Raw genomic sequence first — 20171 nt, forward strand, 5'->3', positions numbered from 1 at the left:
GCAACTAACCCCCTCCAACGCCCCTTTTTACCCAAAGCCATCTGATGAAAATTAAGAGATAATCATTTATTCAGCGTAATTGAATGGTTAAATAACCATGCCTTTGGTGATGAAAATAACCCCCCACGGCCCCTGGGAAAAGGGGTGTAAGCTTTGAAACTTGTTTACTGTTTGCATATATAATTTGTTATTGGCAGGTATACAGACATTTTTCGGGAAGGAGAAATTTTGTGATGGGGGAGATTTTCTACAGGGATAATTTGCCATGTGGAGGGAAGCTTTCGGGGATGAACTTGCAAGGGGGATTTTTAAATGGGGGATTTGTCCGAATTCTTATACGAAATCCTTTCTGTTTGTCTTACTTGCTTTTTGCCGACTCAATTTTACATGTATAGGTGTTCCGGGAAATCGTTCGGGGAAAATTTTCAAAGGGGTTGGCATTGTCTGGGTATTTTTCCGTGGGGAGAGATTTTCCACGGAGAAACTTTCTTTTTGGCGAAGGGAGGGATTTCCAGGAAAAATTTTCATGGAGGGGGAATTTCCGGCATGATTAGAAAACAATTAGAAATTTCATGAAAACAAGTCTTTTTTTTTAAATGAAAAGGAGGTTTTTACGTGGGAGGAACTTTTGTTGGAATAATTTATGTGTGGGGGGATTTTTCATGGAGGGGAGAAGGATTTTCCGGCATCATTTAAAAAGATCGGACATTAAACAGAAAAAAAACAAGTTTTTTCAAGTGATAGTAAGAAGCAGCATTAAAACGAACAGAAACTATTCCGTGTATGAGGGGCTATTGACCCTCTTCAATTCTTACGCTTAAATTTAACTTTTTGTCCCAGCTCTTTAAGAATAACTCGTGAAACAAACGGGTCGTTTAATTAGAATAAGAAATTTTTTAAGGACTAAAAAACTTCATAATTTTTTTTTTTTATAAAACTCAGTTATTACAAAAAAATTAACAGCATCTTATAATGTTAGAAATTGATTGTTATTTGTAGGTTATAGCAAATTACGCTATAGCAATATAACTGCGCTATAGCAAATTACGTCCCTGGGTGATGGTAACTTGCTGTTTCATTTTCTAGTTATTAGATATTCTGACACTATAACTACCTGATAACTGAAGATTTGAAAAAAATAATGCCCCCTAATTTTGTCATTAATTTGTTCCGATATGCTTTTAGAGTATTATCATCTTTTAGGTAGATTCAAAATTTAATTTCTAAACGAATCATATTTCTAAAATAATTTCTAAAAATAATTTCTAAAATAATATCAATATTATTTAGTGTCCCTGGTTATTTGGTTTGGAGCGGGGGTCGATAGCATGATTCTGTAAGCTCGGCCAGAATGGACCCAGCTCTAAATGGGTATCTGGAGAAATCTGGGGAGGTAAACAGGAAGGATGTGCGAAAGCACAGGATGGCTGTATCCCATTGCATTTCCTGGCTGAGGGGCCGTGATGGAGATCACCACTGCAGACAGGGAGTGAAAAGTCCAGTGCCGTACTCCTTGCCTTTTCTTTTTTTGAAGTGTCTAGATTTACTGAAAAAAGAGGCTGAACATTTAATATACCTCCTGCCTCCAACTTGTTACATTTTACTGTTATTGAGTTTAATCCTCTAGACACTGGCGGGAAGTACTAGTAGTTTTCGGGAACATTTCAAAAATAGGAAAACTTTTTGATAAATCAATTATATCTTTTTAATTTTATTGTTTTTTTTCAATTAAATGTTTTTTTGCGCATAATGTTTGGGAAAACTGATTGATCGGATTATAAAATGACAGAAAGAGTTGGAGTGGAGTTACAGTATTAGTATGGAGTGATATTAGTATACAATGGAGCTTGAGTGGTAGTATTTGGCTGGAGATAAAAGGGTTTGCTCAGGTTTTGTGTCATCTCCAATAAAACGTGGAAATCAACTAAGCTCTAGGCAAGGCCGTATCCAGGTTTTTGCGGTGGGAGGGGGGGGGGGGGTACACAAAACCCGCAAAGCGCATGGAAATTTTTTTTATATCCATTTTTATGTTTTTACCAGTTAGACAAACATTTTGGGGGATGGGAGAGGGGTGTAAGCCCCTACCCCCTGGGTACGGCTTTGGCTGTTGGAAACCAGATTAAATGTAAACTACTAAACGTGTTGAATCATTTGAGCGCAATCTATCTTGATAAAGCAGACAAATTTTTTGCCTTTTTCAAAAGAAATTTACGTAGGGGGCCTTCTGATCCGTTCCTGACCCCCTCGCAATACCCAAAGAGAGATTTGTTCGCCTATTCGCCTTATCTTTATATGTAATTTATAAAAAGAGGTATAAACTTCGTGCTTTTATTTTTTGTCGAGATCATTCCCCCCCCCCCTGAAATTTCTGACACTGAATCATGCGCACTTGCCTTGTTCTCTGAATAAGGTTATAATGCTAAAGCACCCTTTAATTAACTATTAAATTCTTTGTCTTGACAACTTGTAAGTAGTATCGAACTTTTTCAATGAAAAACTAATCTATTGTCTTGTTCTATTCAGGGAAATGAATCTATGGACAAACCGCTACTATCTGAGACAACTGGAACCTCTTTGGTGACGGCTTGGCAATGTCTACCAGAGTTAGTGCCGTCAACACGAGGTAAATACAGTCATATAGATATTTGGGGATTATTCTTGATGAGTTTTTATCTTTCCTGAGTCATTCTGACCATCTCCATATAAAATTAGCCCAAAATTTAGGATGTTTATATCGATTAAAGTATGTTTTTCCTTTTTCAATTATCAAAATTCTTTATCATTTTTTAATAGAATCAATGTCTAAACTACTGTCCCATTACTTACCCAAATACATTTCCTAATCATTTTAAACCCCTTCAGACATTACAAAATAAAGCCGTAAGAATCATTGGTACTTTCTTTCATCGTCCTGCACGACTTCAAAGTCTTTCTGAGACAAAAACTTTATTTTTATTTCTTCATATATTAAACCTTAGTCAACTTAAGGATTTGCAATTATCGCTCTGGTATTATGATATTCAGTCTCCGGCGAGTTATTTTTATAAATCTTATATTCTTGTCACCCCCTTTCGCTCGCTCGCTTTTTCGTCGGCTCGTTTTGGAGCGCATAGAATCCCCTCGGTTAACTGTGAAAGAGATAAATTTTCAATAAGATACCAAATCCCTTCTATAGCAAATAGGCTGAAATAAAATATTGTACTAATTTTAAAAATCTTAATAGCCGATCGCTTTTAAAGACTAAATTAGTAGAATATATTATTAACCTTTGATGACGGGGTTATTCTACTTGATAATTTGTTTTTTTTTTAGTATTATTTTTGGAATTTGCCATGCTGTGGTAGCCTCCTTTGTCCTTCTCCCTCTATATGTTATGATGTTTTTTGTTTATCTTTTTTATCTTTATTTTTGGTGTATTTGAATTTAATGTAATAACTGATAGTCTTCTGTTCGAGTTAGCCCCCTGTTGGCTTTATTTAATTATTTGTGTTTGTTTATATTTGTATGAAATAAAAATCTATCTTCGATTTAAGGTGCTTCCCTTTAAAGTTTTACGATTAAGTTTGGACGATTCCCATTAAGTTTTGAGATTAGTGTAAGAGGATTCCCACTAAGCTCAGATGGATACTTAATAAGTGTTAAGATTAAGCCAAGGAGATTCTAATTAAGTTAAAGTAATTACCGCAAGTTTCGGGATGGTCACCTGTAGTTTTAATTGGGGTGATTGTTATAGGGAATCCCAGGATTTGAGATCAATCCAAAGCTAAATTGGTCTTTTTTTTAACATCCTTTTTATACAGTCCTTAAAAGGGTATATCCCAGATTCCCCCCTCAATCACTCGGACTATCTGTCTTGGCTTTTTCTACAATTAGCCATGTCTTGATGCCTACTGCAAAATACTTCAAAATACAAAATACTTTGCGTTATTGGCTGCATTCACCTTATTGAATAATGCTTATTACAATTTTTTGCCAAATATCATAGGGCTTAACAGGGCTACAGCAATTAAGACAGGATTTAAAATGTGTGTTAATGGGACCATTAAGTTAAAGTAATAACCGCAAGTTTCGGGATGGTCATCTGTAGTTTTTAATTAAAGTGATTGTTATAGGGAGTCCCAGGATTTGAGCCCAATTCAAAGTTGATTGTTTTTTTTTATATTTGGATCAATTTCATTGAAGCATCTCAAGCCATATACTTTGTTTAGGAGTAGATCTAGGTACTCAAAAACACCTTCCCATACCCTGGTTCTAGCTGTAAGTCCATTCCTGAAAGTTTCCTTGACAAAGTGCGAAATTTTACGGGCTTAGTAAACGTTTTCCCGGGTCCGAATTTTTTCGTAGTTCCGTCATTGAGAATTCCCTTCAGTACTCTAGCTATACAATTTATTGAAAAGATACTCCGCTATACTTTTAACAAAGTTTAAAGCCGATTTATTATCAACAACTTAATCATGGATATTTCACGTCTCGAAATATTATTCCTTTCTCGCTTCTGATATTTTTTGCTGTATTTTGTAGATTAGATAGTGAAATACTCTGTACGGGTTTACTCCCTGGATAAAATGATCATTCATGGCTTGTTTTCTCAACTTCATTTTCAAGTAGATAAATGTATTACTAATTACTTGTCAGCTTAACGAGATGCCAAAAAATCGGTCTTACAAAAATTAAAATTGTCAAACAAACAAAAAAAGAACAAAGACTGTATAACATGTTTGAATTAGGTTTGTAGGTATACATTCGGTATAATTTATATAATTAATAAATATATTTCGGTATAATAAATAAAATTCGGTATACATTCGGTTTGTAGGAAAAAAAAATCTTGTCATACAATTACAAAATGAGGTTGACTTACTACTTGTCACTGCTTTCATTATTGGTGCTTAATCTAAGATAAAAGCCTGAAATTCTTATTTTTTTTATCCAGGGTATGAAGATTGCCAAACTCTGTAAAAAACCTAGTAAAAATTATTTTTACTTGTGCTTTTCTGAGACTTTTTTAAATAGTTTTGCAATTTCGGCTGTTATGAGCCCTGGTTCGCTCTTTACTAGGCTGTAGCCACTACTGCAACCATGCTTAATCGAATATAGCAAATCCACTTAGTTAATAATATCCTTTTAAGTTAAGTTATACCAACAGCAACAGTTAAAACAATGGGGAATTATTCTAAGATAGTGAAAAAAAATTTAACCTTAAATGAATATTTAGACTATATTTAAGGGTCGTCCTCATCAAAGGTCATATAAAATAAAATAAGACTAAAAAAAAATTATGCGATCACTAAAAGTCAATAGTAGGCCTATTGGCTTTGTAGAAAAAAAAGGTCATCACAGCTTAGTTGGCCTATTGACTTTTTGTCGAAAATTTATGATCTATATCCTGTTTAATTTTTAAACTGATCAGTCATAATACTAATAATATCGTATTTCAAAGCTCTTCAGTCAAATAAAAAAAAAATTGAAACAGACAACTTTAATAAAAACTCTAAACTTGAATTTACTGACTAAATTACTGATTTAAAATATGCAATTGGTTAACAAGAGAATGGAAACAAGCCCTAAAAGATTTTGTTAGAAATATAGATGGAAGTTGCACAAATCCCCCCCCCCCACTCTTCTAGTTGGTGAGATATATGCTGAAAAATAAGCACAAATTTAATCGGGAATCTTGCTAGTTTAAACAGTATCTTACTTGATCTATGGTCAAAGCTATAATCAAAAATGTTTCTGTTTGCGTTGCATTACCGTCTGGAAGGGCACGTTAAAACTCTGAACTTCAAAGACATCGACGAGATCTTGCGTATGGCAATATTAGCAAGATTAGATTTTTCCATCTCTCTCTTTCTTTATTTTTATGATTCTCTTTAAATGATTATTTTTTTTCTTTCTTTTTTTTACAGACCGTGGGAATCTGTACTTTCCCTGGAATATATTCTTGTCTGTGTAGCGTATGTATTCAAGAGCAGTTTATAATTTTAATTTGTAAACATATAGGATCAGGAATGGTGCTCCATTGGGACCAACTTCGGGAGCTCTTGATTGCCTCCGGGGATGTGAAGTTAATCAGGCTGTGGGATGCCAATGTAGAGCTGAAACTTGGGGATATACCAACTGGATCAGATGGGTGTGTCACTCAGGTTTCATCCGACAGGAGCAGTAAGTACCTTTAAAACGTGTTGTATTAAAGATGAAAGAAGCGGTAAATACAGATTCACAGAGGCAAAAATGTGTCAGCAACTGTTGATATAGACAGTGAAATGTCAACACTATTGAATGCGTACCAATATTCGAGAATACTTTTCGACCGAAATAAATAAAGTGATAAAGGCAGATTATAAAGTTATTTAGAATTTGTCAGGTTGCTGAAAACTGAAAATCTACCTGTTGTCCATTATTTGTTGGTGTTTTCTGTTGAGCAAGAATTGCATGTGTAGATTCACATTTTCTGTCGCTATTTTTATCGCAATTTTGCTGCTTTTAATTACAGCTACTAATCCGGTTTTGTCTCTTATAAGGAGAGGATAATTTGGTTTAAAATTATTTAATAAACAAGGGAGGGTAGTGCACCTCTTTCCAGACACACTCGGTACTGGATATTATCCAATGAATTATTTACAGCGGAAACTTTCCACAAACCAAGCAACTACAAGACATCACTTGCAGTCGGTGAACGGATTGAACACTCCTGGTCAACGAGGCTAGTGGACTTGCAGTGGGTGAACGAAATAGGAAGGAAAACACCCATCCGCCTAGGCAAGAAAGCGTTTTGGCTAAAAACTCATGGTCAGCAAGTGCTTGACATATTTATGTGTAAGTTATCCAGATAGAAAGTGAAGAAAAACAAAGACTAATCAGCAAAGGCTAGACATACTTAGACTCAGGTCTTCCTGCGCCAGCTGATTGCATAAGGCGACAACGGCTCCTCTCCTGCTTTGGATTGAAGGTCTTCCAAGAGTGAACTTGACAGCGCGCCATTCTTATCTAGATAGCATATAAGAATCAATCTCTGCCAACCGCGCGTCTTCAGATCTCGAGAGGAACTCAGCACCAGACATTAAGTAGTAGGCGGTCCTTCGACCGTTCTAACCATGTTTCTGTATAACGCCGACAGAATTTTAATTACATTGATGCGTATTTGCATTGAATGATCAAATTTTCACTTCAAACATTTTGAAAAGCAATTGGTTGGTTGGAAAATTACCTGGAATTTCCAGTTGGTTATATATGTTGCAGTCGAAAATCTTTCCATAAAAGCACTGTTAAAACTTTAACGTAGATGGCCGGGTTGAAGGTTTGGAGGGACACCGCTTCCTCTCATATATGGGATAGTTTCTGGTCCTTTTAAGTTTTAATATCGCTCTCTATTTATAATTGGAAAAAATTTAATACAAGAAAATAAAAAAAAATGTTCATAATAAAAATGGTGTTTTTCAAAATCTAGGTTTTTTTTTTTTTTTTTTTTTTTTTTTTATTACAAAGAAAACAACAAAAATCTAAGGTATTTTTTTTTCAAAATTTGGGGGGCAGGATAAGATCTGCTAAAAAAAAAATTACAAAATCCACAGAAACATACAAAACACAAAATAATAAAACCTAAAAAATCTAAAAATCTACAGAATTTTTATTACTGGAGTCAAGCATCCCTCCTTGACAATCGAAAAATTTTCAACATTAAATCCTAGCAATGCCACAACACCTTGTGTTATATATTTGAACTACTTGAAAAGCTAAATTTCGTTAATTTGGGATGTAAACACAAGCATTTATAGCTTAAATTTTGGGATTTGAGAATGTTTTAACTTGATACTGATCCAAAAAAATCAACTTTAATGTATAGTTTTGATCAAAGCTAGATATTCATACTCGGTGAAATGAACTGTTTCATATAAAAGTACGTCTACAGAGGCGCACTTTCCCTTGAATTTCCTTTTTTAGATTTTTTCACTTCATGTACACGATATTGTCTTTTAAGATATTCAACTAAACATTGAAATATACGGAGCAGTAACAAAATACTGTTGTCAATTCATATGATCAGCTAGATGTAAAAGCCACTCATTGTTGGTGGGCCGTTTCTTTCATATCTCTCTGGCTTGTGGCTGTGGTTATTGATAATATTTTGTCTTGTATGTGGCTTTTGGTTGTGGTTATTGATAATATTATTGATAAAAGATTAGAAGCCATCAACAAGCAGAAGCAATCTTTGCTTAAATATAATCGACAAACTTGTTCGCTTTTTATTTAGTCTGTTTCTATTTAGCTTACTGCTGCTTGTGCGACAGTGCCATCTACGATTCTCTCTTCTGTTGCATTCTAAAACAAGGGGAAGGCCGTAATTAAACATGATAATTAAATTTACAAATTGTATCTTAACAAACAATAAAAGTACGAAGAACAATAAAAGAAATCTTTTCGCAAGACAATGGAGATAATTTGAATGAATTTTTCGGCCCTATATCCAAGGGTCGTCCTCAGCCAGACAAAAATATATAAAAGATATTTTTTCAAAGCACTTTTATATATTTTTGTTCTTGCTGAGGACGGCCCTTGGACATAGGGCTGAAATATTTAACAAATTATCTCCACTGTCTTGCAAAAAGATTTCCCTATTGTTCTTCGTACCTTTGTTGTTTGTTATGGAAAGGCAGTGTGGTCTTCGTCGCTATTTTCAAATAGCATCTTGCTGAATTCTTATAGTAGCATAAATCATACAACAAAAATAGCACTAATGACTTCGTGTAAAACATGTTCGCACCCTATTTCATGAGCTTTACATTTATTATAATTCCGAACACTCAACAAACCCAACAGTTTGTTATTTTTCCTTCTTTATAACTTGAAGGTATTCTCTGAATTGATTCTACAACGGAAATAGCTTGTTAATAAATTCTACTTAAGTTCAGAATATACATGGGCGCGAAATGAGGATCAGAGACCTCAATGTAAACCTGATAATTTCCTTAATGTGTGAATCACGCTTTTGCGAAAAGGATACTTGGGTTAAATAATTTCTGAGACCACACTGGTTAATCATGATAAAACATAAAATCGCGAAGAAAGGAAGAAAACGAGGACAATTAAGAGCCAGTGAAAAAAATTGAAAAATTATTCAAATATTTTGGTCAAGACCTCCGATTGATAAGGTTGGCGTGTTTTTTAGATAAATCAAAATAGTCAAGAACAGACTTGGTCAAAAGCTCCCCGTAAGCTAGTCGTAAATATTTCCGAGACCACACTGGTTAATCATGATAAAATTTTATTTTGGTGTTTTAAAATTTTTAATTTTAGTTCGGTGTTTTTATTTTAAGGTTTGGTTTTTATATTTTTATCAGTTTTATTCTGCACTGAGGACGGTCAAGCGGAGGTCATAATTTTTCAATTTTTTCACTGGCTGTTAATTGTCCTTGTTTTCTCCCTTTCTTTGGATTTTATGTTTTATACTTGGGTTGGGCTAACTGGTGTAGAGAAATTTTACAACCCTGCATTTTACAACCAGATTAAAGTTGTGTATGGTGACGAGTTTTATTTGAAACTGAACCTATTGTGGAGAAACCATAAGTGTTAGTTTCAAGTACGGGCAAATTGTGTGCCACTGCGTAGGAAATACATGGAGTAATGTGACGTGGATGGCTTGGGAGGTAAGGATGCTTACCTCCTTTACGCGACGTATTAGGATGACCTCGAAGATTTTATAAATAATTGCTAAAGTTTGGTCGTGAATTCAAGGAAAAAAAAATTCATAGACATCATCACTCCAAGGTATTTTGGAGACTACTTCTAGAGACCTAATTATGCTATTTACTGAGCTAGTGAAAACAAATGAAAGCATAGCTTATCTTAAATGTTTTTGGTTTTTCCTCGTCTCTTTGAAATCAGAGTAGAAGTCTCCTTCTTCAGCATTGGAAGAATAAAAAAAATTTAAAACCAGACGATGAAGCAATAGGTTGGAAATATTGAAGGCCTTGGTTATTTAGCAGTCTTTAAAAAGCTTGAATTGTGCGCAGTTTGTCTTTATCTCCCCCTTCAATAATCATTGACTTATTACCTATACCCTAGTACCTGAGATGAGGCAAAATTATCATTTTGTTTTTACTAAAAACTAAATTTACCAACGAAATTGAAAGTTTGGCTTAGCCAATGGATTGTACTCAACATCTGAAGAGCATGGATTTGAAAGAAAGATAGGTTCTATTTGACTACTTTTAAAGTACTATTTTAAAAATGTATAAAAACACATTTTTGATGCCTTTTTTGAATTCTTTATGGTCTTTCAAGACTACCTACTCTCTCGTACTGATTTTAAAAGATTTTTTCTACAAAACAAGTTTTGAACAAAACTGTTAAACCAAAGAAATTGAGTTAAAGATGAGCAAAGTAAGTCATAAGTCAATGATTCATTCACAATTCAATTTTTTGTTTTATACTTATATCACTTTAAACATTTTTTAAGGCATGTACCAACAAAATCGTGATTCATAAGATTCGAGATATCGATACGATATACCATGCATACGGTGAATATTATAGCTTAGTACGCATAGGTAAGTGGTTCCCGAACGTTATTAGTCATGCCCCATTCAAGTATGTATTTAGCAATAAAATCAAATTTGTTTTGATATTTAAAATAAGAAGTACTTATATAATTGGGAATGCATATACTCCACTTTAATTTTGTTAGCTCCAATCACTCGTTGAGTCAAAGGTTCTTTCATAAAACTTGGAAGGTTTCTTTAAGACATATCTGGATCTTTTTTTTGTCTGGATTTGTCCAGGCGGACCTTACGGTTTCGGTGGTTTGTTAGCTGAACTTTGCTCTATTAAAGAGATAAATTTTAAAGTTCTGTCTTGTTATTTTGAATAAAAAACTTAAAAAAAATGAAAGCACCCAATTTAGGATCGTCAGAAATAAACAAATTTATATATATATATATATATATATATATATATATATATATATATATATATATATATATATATATATATATATATATATATATATATATATATATATATACTATATCTATATCTATATCATATATATATATATATATATATATATATATATATATATATATATATATATATATATATATATATATATATATATATATATATATATATATATATATATATATATAAAAAAAAAAACATATATATATATATATATATATATAAAAAAAAACACACACATATATATATATATATATATATATATATATATATATATATATATATATATATATATATATATATATATATATATATATATATATATATATATATATATATATATATATATATATATATATATATATATATATAACCTTACAATAAATTGAAAAAAATCACAGGGTAGCATTCAACACTTCGAAATCATAACTTTCGTAGCTCTGAAAAATTCTCTATATTACCTTCCATCTCAATAATTTGCTTCCTAGAAGAAGTCTCCAAGATACCTCGGAGCTATGGTGCACCGCCCCCCCCCCAAAAAAAAGAAGCTATTCCTGAAATTCTTTAAACTTTAGGAATTACTTATAAAATTTCTAGGTCTTTCGCATGCTCCCCATAAAGGGGGCGAGCACACTTTCCTCCCCGGCCATCTTCATCATAAGAATCCCAGTGTTCCCTACGCAATGACACACAATCTACTCGCACAACCAACCAACACTTCAGCGCCATCCACGGTAGGTTTAGTCTCAATTAAAACTCCTCAGGTGACTCATCAGCACTAGTAAGCCAAACCTGAATATCCTAGTCCTGAAGGAGCGAATCAAACATACTAAGGAAATCATCAGGTTTACAATGGGGACCCTGACCCTCGTTCCATCCCCATGAGAAGCCAGTTTTAACCAACAGGGCTTTAACCTGTTTTGGCCATGATGCCTTTTTATAGGATTTAAACTTCTCATTGTGAGCCACCTTCGATAGATGGTTATAGGACAAATGTAACATTTATAACTAAAACTTGATCAGCTTTATAATCCTATTATGACGCAAATTTGGTAAACCCAGGTTCCCTTTAGCAACCAAACTACTAAAATTAATTTGGATGCCTACTACATTTTTAAAGTACACTGACTGTGAAGACTCCAATTGTCTTACTATAGTGATCCCCCCCCCCACAACTTGCAACAATAATGGGGAACGGGTAGGACTTTAGACATGAAGAGCTACTTATGCATTTCCCTATTCTTAATTCCCATTATGTGTTTTTGCCAGAGTGGAGCACATGTAGCTGCATTTCCATGAGAAATTATCAGATTAATGTGTTCGGTCCTGTTCCCATTTGCTAAGAGCACAAATTCTAAGTTAAGTTAAACTTGTATTTAATGGCTATTTTATCGACTCACCTTTATGAGTAAATGACAAATCAGGTTGTCTGTTGGGTTTTCCACTATTAAAGAAGTTATTCTCAATCTTGGATGTGTTCACCTTCAATTTCTTTGATTTTAAGGAAGCTTCAGCTAAATTCTGGAGAGTTTTAAGCTCCTTGTCTGACTTAGCCACCAAAGCCATGTCATCAATGTTGCCACCAGCTCAAAAATAAAATCCCGATTTTTCTTCAAAAAAAATCCCGAAATTTAAAAAAAAATCACGGAACACGGTTTTTAGGTTATACAACATAGGGCTGCAAGGTGATGACGTAAAAAGCAAGGCGCGAAATTCGAAGTACCGTGAAACGTGGTTTCTAGTTGTAACTAACAATTGATTGTCAATATTCCTAGTATTATTTCGACGTGAAAAAGTTCTGGTGGATTAGTAGGATCTACGACAATTTTTTTAGGCCAAAACAATTCGCCAAAGTTCCGAGAAAACGTGTCTACGCATCCACGTTTCATCGTTATTTGAATTTCCCGCCCAAGAATTGACGTCACGCTTCGCAGCCCTATTCAATATGGCTTGGCCAGCGGTAAAAGTTGCCTTTTATCACGTCTTCACACGTCCCTTTCCCTTTGATCAGACCTGCTTTTCTGTTTTGTGGCTGTGTCAAGAGGCACCCTTGGATCTCGTCGAAAGTCTCGTAAATCAATAAGTGGACAGCGTAACTATCATTCGTATTAATAAAGCATCATTTTTAAATCTCAAGGCCCAACTTCACTGTCCATGAAGCCTGTATTCCAACTGTACTAAAATATTATAAAATCCAAACGATATCATTCAAACATTCAGTCCAAGGATTCTTAATTGTACTAAAAAAAGGAATCTGCTGCTTTCACACGAAAGAATCCGGAAGAAAAACAGATCCCTTTTTCCCGAATCTGTGTACAGAATTCAACTTTCTTGGTATTAAACCCAGGCCTTTGGGTATTTGAAGAGAAAACTTTAAAGCAACAGTCAGAAAAACTGTTACTACCGAGTTATTAGTAAAAAGCGCTAAGTAAAGCAACCAACTAAAAAAATAACTAGTTTCTCAGATATTTATTGGTACTTTTCAGTAATCATTTCGCTTCAATTTTCGCACAGCTCAAATGACAACCCTAAGAAACTGGACAAATGAGCTTCAGTAAATCAAACTAAGCTCGGACGGAGGACGCCCAGTCTACGGGAGAGCAAATAGTTTTTTTTTTTGTGTTAAAAAATTTTAAAGTTGTAGGAGTAAGCCTTTTGGAAGACCACCTTTGGCTGGTAATTTATAATAAAGAAGTTAGGTGACGCTTAAAGTAGTATATTTTAAAATATTTTTGATAAAAAATTTTACGTCACTGAGAGGAGAGGAGGTGGGATTAAAAAAAAAAAAAAAAAAAAATGCACATCCAGCGGTTAAAAACAGATGCACAGAAATGGACTAATTTTTTTCGGAATTTTTACACTTTATGGCCTTCGCCCGAAGAGACCCCGGAACAGTCCATTTCTTTGCATAAGGTATGAACCGGTGGACGTGCATGAGGGCACTCAGCATCTCGCTGTCTAATCTGTTCCGGAGCGGGCTCTTAATAAGCTTGAGAAGGGAAAACTGCCTTTCAGCGCCGGCACTACTGTGTGGCAGGCTCATCATGGTCAACATAAAGGAAGGTAAGACTTTGAACATCTTATTTTTACCTGCATCTTTACAACTGTCCACAAAGGACCAAAACGCTACAGGACCTTCTTTACCTTTCACTTCAAAGATCTCATCCACAAATGGCAGTCTTCTCCACTCTGAGTTAAGCTCCTCGACGTCAACAGAGTATGTTGCTCAAAACCTACTGTACAGCGGTGCTAGAGAGGAGATCTGGCCCGAAAGAGCGATTGAAGGGTCAATACATTCTAACTGTTTCAAAAGAGGATCCCTATGGTTAATCCTTTTTTGAATCTGCTTCACAAGAATCTGGTAGAACTTGACACACTTGACTTGAATGTCATTCACCTGATGAGAGGATAAACGCAAGTTTTTCGACTTGACTAGAACATCAAATTTGGCACCGAAGTAAATCTCATTAAAAGGTCTCAGGTTATGAGGGTTGAAGACGTCAACTTCAAAGGGATCTTTATTTCGCAGAGAATTTTCTTTCATGAAGTTTCTCAGAATTTCTCCCAGAGTATCTCTCACAGATTTCAAAATCAGGTGAATCCTAACATCTTCACTCTGGTACTGTAAATTCAGCCTATTCACCACAGGCAAAATGTACCCGAGAAACATATAATAGAGCTGCAACTCATGGCTTTGTAGCCCCTTCAATATTGCGTTGGCTGCTGGTATTTCTGTCAGCATCATCGACTGAAAGTACAAGGTTAATGCAGGCCACTGTTCCAATAATCTCTGCACCACCTGCTCCATGGCCTACCATCTTGTTTTACTTGGATAAAGTACGGCATGTTCGGCAATATTCAAAAAGGCCTGGCATTCCTTAAACTCTTCTTTGCGTTTTGGTGAAAAGGCGACAAAGTTGTATATGTCATGACTAAATTGGATTACTGACGAATCCAGTGCCTCACAAGCAGCAGCAGAGCACAGGGCAAAAGAAAGACAGATGCAGCCATGTACCACTAGCCATGGTAGCTCTTGTTTCAAGAGGGTAGCCAATCCATTGTTTTTGCCTAACATAACACTAGCATTGTCAGAAGCAAAACCAATAATATTTGCTACAGGAATGCCCCTAGTGACAAACTCATTAACGATTAATGCTTTTAGCCCAGCCGCAGATGCATCTTTTACTTTTGGCATTGCTAAAAATTCTTCGACAACTTTAAGATCGTTTTCGACCTTCTTGGCATAACGCACTAGAATCACTAAAAACTTCATACACGAAACATCGGTAGATTCATCAACGATTATCGAAAATTTGCATCCTTTCAGATCAGTAGCAAGTTCCTCTTCCCTTTCTTTCGCAATAACGTGTTTGATCATTTCTGAAGATTTAGTCCGGGCGCAAGCAAGACCACTAACAGTCGGCGAGTCTTTTATGTAGTTTTTTAAAACGTCAGGCAACTGATCCATTTTAGAAACCGGAAGGTTCTCTTTCACAATAAACACACACAAGCCCATTTCAAGGCCTAAAAAATTGTCTTTTAGTTTGGCTTGCTCCTGGAGCTCTTTTGAAGAACACGACAAAGCTGGTACTTGATTCATTTTAGGCTTGACAGCGGTAACATGAAATTGTCGACGCACTTGCCGTCTCATAGCAGACTTATTTCCTTTAAGTAGTTTTGAGCAATATCTACAGTAAGCTTTTGATGGATCTTTTTCATCTGCCTTAAGCCAGCCCTTAAATTCGGGCAAATGGAGCCACTTGCTGGTGAACTTATCTACATAATTTTTCTTGCCTTTGCTTTTCTGGACTGCACGTTTTTCTCTTCTCTTCCCAATCTCTTTGGAAGATGACGCATTTTTGGTTTTCACTGAATCCTTTCTAAGATTTCTGTTCTTCTCATTCAAAGAATGCCGCCCATTTTCAGCATTATCAGACTCCGACGACGACACAGGATTTGGATCAAATTCTGACCCCTCGTCACTATTGCTAAGGTCTTCGGTTAGATCTTCAGAAGAATGTTTGTCCTCTGAATCTTCAGAGGAGGAGTATTCATTATCGAAGTCGGACTGTCGATGTGGGCGTACGGTAGTAAACACTTCGTTTTCAAAATGTGACGAATCCGCGTCGGCAGAACAGCCAGCGTCGTGCTCTTGACGTGGATGTTTCGTAAGTAATATTTCCTTTTCAAGATCTGACGAACCTGTGGTGGCAGCTAATCCTGACTCTCCATGGGTAGTCTCAGGACTCTTCCGCTTTTTCGCAAACAAGAGACGAATGACCTTCATCGGTAAAAGAGCAGACTTAAGCATGGGCGTTGGCAGACTTTTGGAAGGGGGGGGGGGGCAAAAACCGAACGAAATATAGTACAATTATAAATAAACGCAATCCCGGCGTGTAGGTTGTCGGGTAATGAACAATAAAATAAAAAAAGAAAAAAAAAATTCTCAATGGGACCCAAGAAAACACTATTTCCCATCAAAACCCGAAATTCGTAGCGTTTTTCAAAAGTTTGTTATTTACGAATTTACTATTTGGTCCGTGGGCTTGCAGCGTCCCTCTGGTGTTTTGCGACGAAATAATCTTTGGCTGATTTTTCCTCAGTTGCCGATGAAAGGCTACAGAAGAAGCTAACGAAAAGCTATAAGGGAATGCAGGCAGAGAGACTGCATTTTCTGTTTTCTTCCTTCATTTTAAATCAACCAGGGTAAGAAGTCACATCAACGATTTTCAAATTTTTTGCGGCCGTGGTCTCGGATAGCACTGTGTAGGAATTATGACGTCTGGCCTCAAAATCTTGAAAATCCCTAACCGTTTTAAAAAAAAGGCTTGGTGGATATGAATTGAGATTTTTAACCATGAATGAAGGTATTATCATTATTTTTGCGTTCCTATGTCCTTTAAATTGAAAATAAATATTTTTTCTTAATATTTTTAAATATTTATACTAATATATATTATATTTTAATATATATTTTATATATATTAATTATTTTTAAATATTTATAAATTTCTTGGCCACTCGAGTACCTAGTCTTTAGCATTCTGACTATTCTAACCCCCCCCTGCCTACGCCCATGGACTTAAGTATTTACAGATCTACCAATTATTGTCAATGCTTAGCTGATTCACTAGCTGTCTCTTGTCCAAAATCTTCCACCGGTCATACTGTATAAGTCAGAGGAATATTATTTGATCTTTTTTCTTTCTAACAAATACTTTCTAGATACTGGAATTTCTGTTTCATTCAGACCCACCTAGGCCAAGGTTAAATGTAGAAATAAAGCCTTATAAGATTTTTGGCTGCAAAGTCTTATTCCTTCAATGCATGATCACAAATATAGTCAGGCTAGAGAAACATGGTCAGAATGCTAAAGACTAGGTCCTCGAGTGGACAAGAAAGTAATATATATATTCTTAAAAAAAATAAAGTTGATGTGATATCAGTACACTATACTTAATTTGTAATTCTCTAAGCCTATCAAGCACAAAATCACATTACAGAAAATTTTTGTGGACATTATAAACTTGTCTGACTCAAATTAAAGGACATATCGCAGTACTTTCGGCTTTTCTACTACTTTTGGATCTGTAGGGATCCTTGCATTTCCCTGAAACCTCGATTTTTGCTGCTTTTGTGTAAAGTCAATTTTTGAATCCAGCTATTTTGACGTTTGAGCTATCTTTATTTCTAGTTCTCATAATCGAAACCTAATAGGTATTTTATTTATTGTATAACATAAACTTCTCCAGAAAGAAAGAGCACTGCATATGCATCATAATTCATGATTAGAAGTATAATATACTGCAGACCCCCTAAATCATAAAATCTAATGCTAGTCTATTTATATGGACATTTTATAGAAAGAAATTTAAAAGATTCTCAAAAGTTCTGACTAAAGATTTTTCTTGTTACCTCCTCTCTACCTAAAAAACTTATCCTTGAAATTAAAAAAAGAGGTCATCTTACAATATGTCTGGAAATGGGTGGTGGGAGGTAGAAAAGCCCACACAAATTCATGTTACCAGAATGCTTTTCTAAAATTATTCCAACCATCTTCCACATTGTCAACTTTTAAACTCTCAAGTTTGGTATTCAACTGTTCCTGGAAAGCTTGTTTCAAATTCTCATCCTGGAGTCTACCAACATCATAACTTCCTGGGAGGTAGTTACCCTTCCGAGACTTCAGCTTTAGATTAACCCTAGACACTACTAGATGGTGGTCTTTACTTTTCACATCAATAACAGCACTCCTATATACCCTAGTATCTTGTATTGATCCTGCCAGTCGGTAATTTAAAAAAAAAAAAAAAAAAAAAAAAAAAAAAAATGAGTTGGTTGAAGCAAATTCTGCCATCAAGCCCCAGCCCATTATGTATACAAGCCCAATGGACATTGTGGCTTGATGCAATGCTTCCAATTACTTGATTTTACTTCAAGTCAGGACATGGAAAATGGGGCTAGGTCAGGAAAAGGAAATTTTAAGTAGACTAAAGATAGGCTTTGTAAAGATAGACTAGTCTAGGCCTAGTAATAGCAAAACATATTTTTAGCTCTAATATTTATTAAAGGGGAGAAATCAGATAAAGAAAAAAAGGAAATATACCATTAGATTTTCTATTTCCTTGTCTATTCCCCCACAAAGCCAGATACACCTTTAGGCTTAACAAAACAGTTTGATTTTTCTTTAAACTAGCTTTATTTGGTAATACACATCAGCTGCTGATGAAGAACTGGGTATATTATCCAAGCACCCCTGGTGTTTGGATAATCACTAACTTTGGACAAACAAACGAGCATAATTTCATTCAAATAGAGCCTACATTTCCAAGCAAGCTCTTAGTCTTGCATATGTATAGATTTAGATTACCTTGTTGGGATTAGCTCAATGTGATCTCAGAAACTTTTTTATACTGAAAATTAAGCTTAAAGAAAAGTTAGCAAACCCTAGTAGCCTTATTTTTCTTTACAGCACATGTCTGGGATTGAATCTATTTATGTTTGAGTGGCTTTGTATCCTACAAGGCCTATAGGATCATGTGTTTAAGATTGGGCAGTATTTTCTTGAATTTGCCTAAGCTATGCTTAAACTAAATTGTGTATTTGCCATTATACTCTACTATTAACTATCAATGCATTCAAAACATTCAGCAATCCATATGGCTAAAATAATCAGCCTAATCAAATAGCCTAGGCTAGCCTACTTGTTCAAGAAAATTAGGAGAAACCTAATAAGTTAGGCCTATGCAGGGTAACCTAACAAAGATCAATTTTATAGGTGGTATAATACAATAGTTCAGTAGTTAACAAAATAAAGTTAAGCTTCTTGGGAATAGCACCATCAGCGAGGGGAAAAACTCTACTTTGAGATTCAGATCCCTGTTTAAACTTATTCCACTTATATATATACAGAATAAGTAGAATGCCGTACGCTTTTTACTTACCTTTTCTGAGTTTAACTTTGCCCGAGGCATTGCACGGGGCACTGACCTGAGAGATTTAAGTCTCCTCTTGACGGTGGCGTCAGTTGAGACTACTTTCAATACTTCCTGCAATGTTAAAGCACGTTTAAAATTCGAAGTCGCCGCTCGACTCCAATTTTCAAAAGTTAAATCCGGAACGAAAAAATTGTTTCTACAGTGTAATAGCGCAAATCCAGAGGGAACTAGCAAAAACAGAGAATATTCGTGATACTGTACAGAAAAAAACAGTAGACTATCAGCCAAAATCGTTCAAAATCTCTTTTTAATAAAAAATCCCGTTTTTTAGCAAAAATCCCGGTTTTTAGCAAAAAATCCCGGTTTTTATTAAATAAATCCCGAACGTCCCGGACACAAAAAAAATCCCGGACCGAAAAAAAAAATCCCGGACAACCGAGATTAATCCCGGACAGTGGCAACGCTGCATGTCATCACCAAACAGTAAAAAAGAAAATAGAGTATTCGCTAGTAACACGGCCGGGGCGCATCTCTATTCAATCAGGGTACTCTGCCAAATCATTAATATATATAATGAAGAGCTTCGGTGACACCTTGCCTCCTTGACGGATTCCTTTGAAGGCTTTCCGAATGACCTAGATACACCTTGTTTAGCAATGATAACTACAGATAAAGTAATCTCGTACATATTAATTAACAATTTAACAAATAGCTTAGGGAGCCCAATCTTAAATAAGTAACAAAATAGGTCTATCAATGCTGTGCTATCAAATGATT

The 20171-nt window shown here is 35.1% G+C and overlaps 1 protein-coding gene across 1 annotated transcript in view; it reads left to right on the forward strand.

Annotated features, from left to right (window-relative positions):
- LOC148951543 (regulatory-associated protein of mTOR-like) overlaps positions 1-20171 on the forward strand; it is a 322491-nt gene that overhangs the window by 266577 nt on the left and 35743 nt on the right. Inside the window, exons 19-20 of the mRNA XM_089091020.1 lie at positions 2524-2623; positions 6001-6162. Of these exons, the coding sequence (XP_088947146.1) occupies positions 2524-2623; positions 6001-6162 (262 nt within the window). The remainder of the gene's footprint in view (positions 1-2523; positions 2624-6000; positions 6163-20171) is intronic.

The sequence above is a fragment of the Artemia sp. Qi Xiang Cuo genome, chromosome 6 (assembly GCF_049724085.1).
Source record: "Artemia sp. Qi Xiang Cuo chromosome 6, ASM4972408v1, whole genome shotgun sequence".
Classification (NCBI taxonomy): Eukaryota; Metazoa; Arthropoda; class Branchiopoda; order Anostraca; family Artemiidae; genus Artemia; species Artemia sp. Qi Xiang Cuo.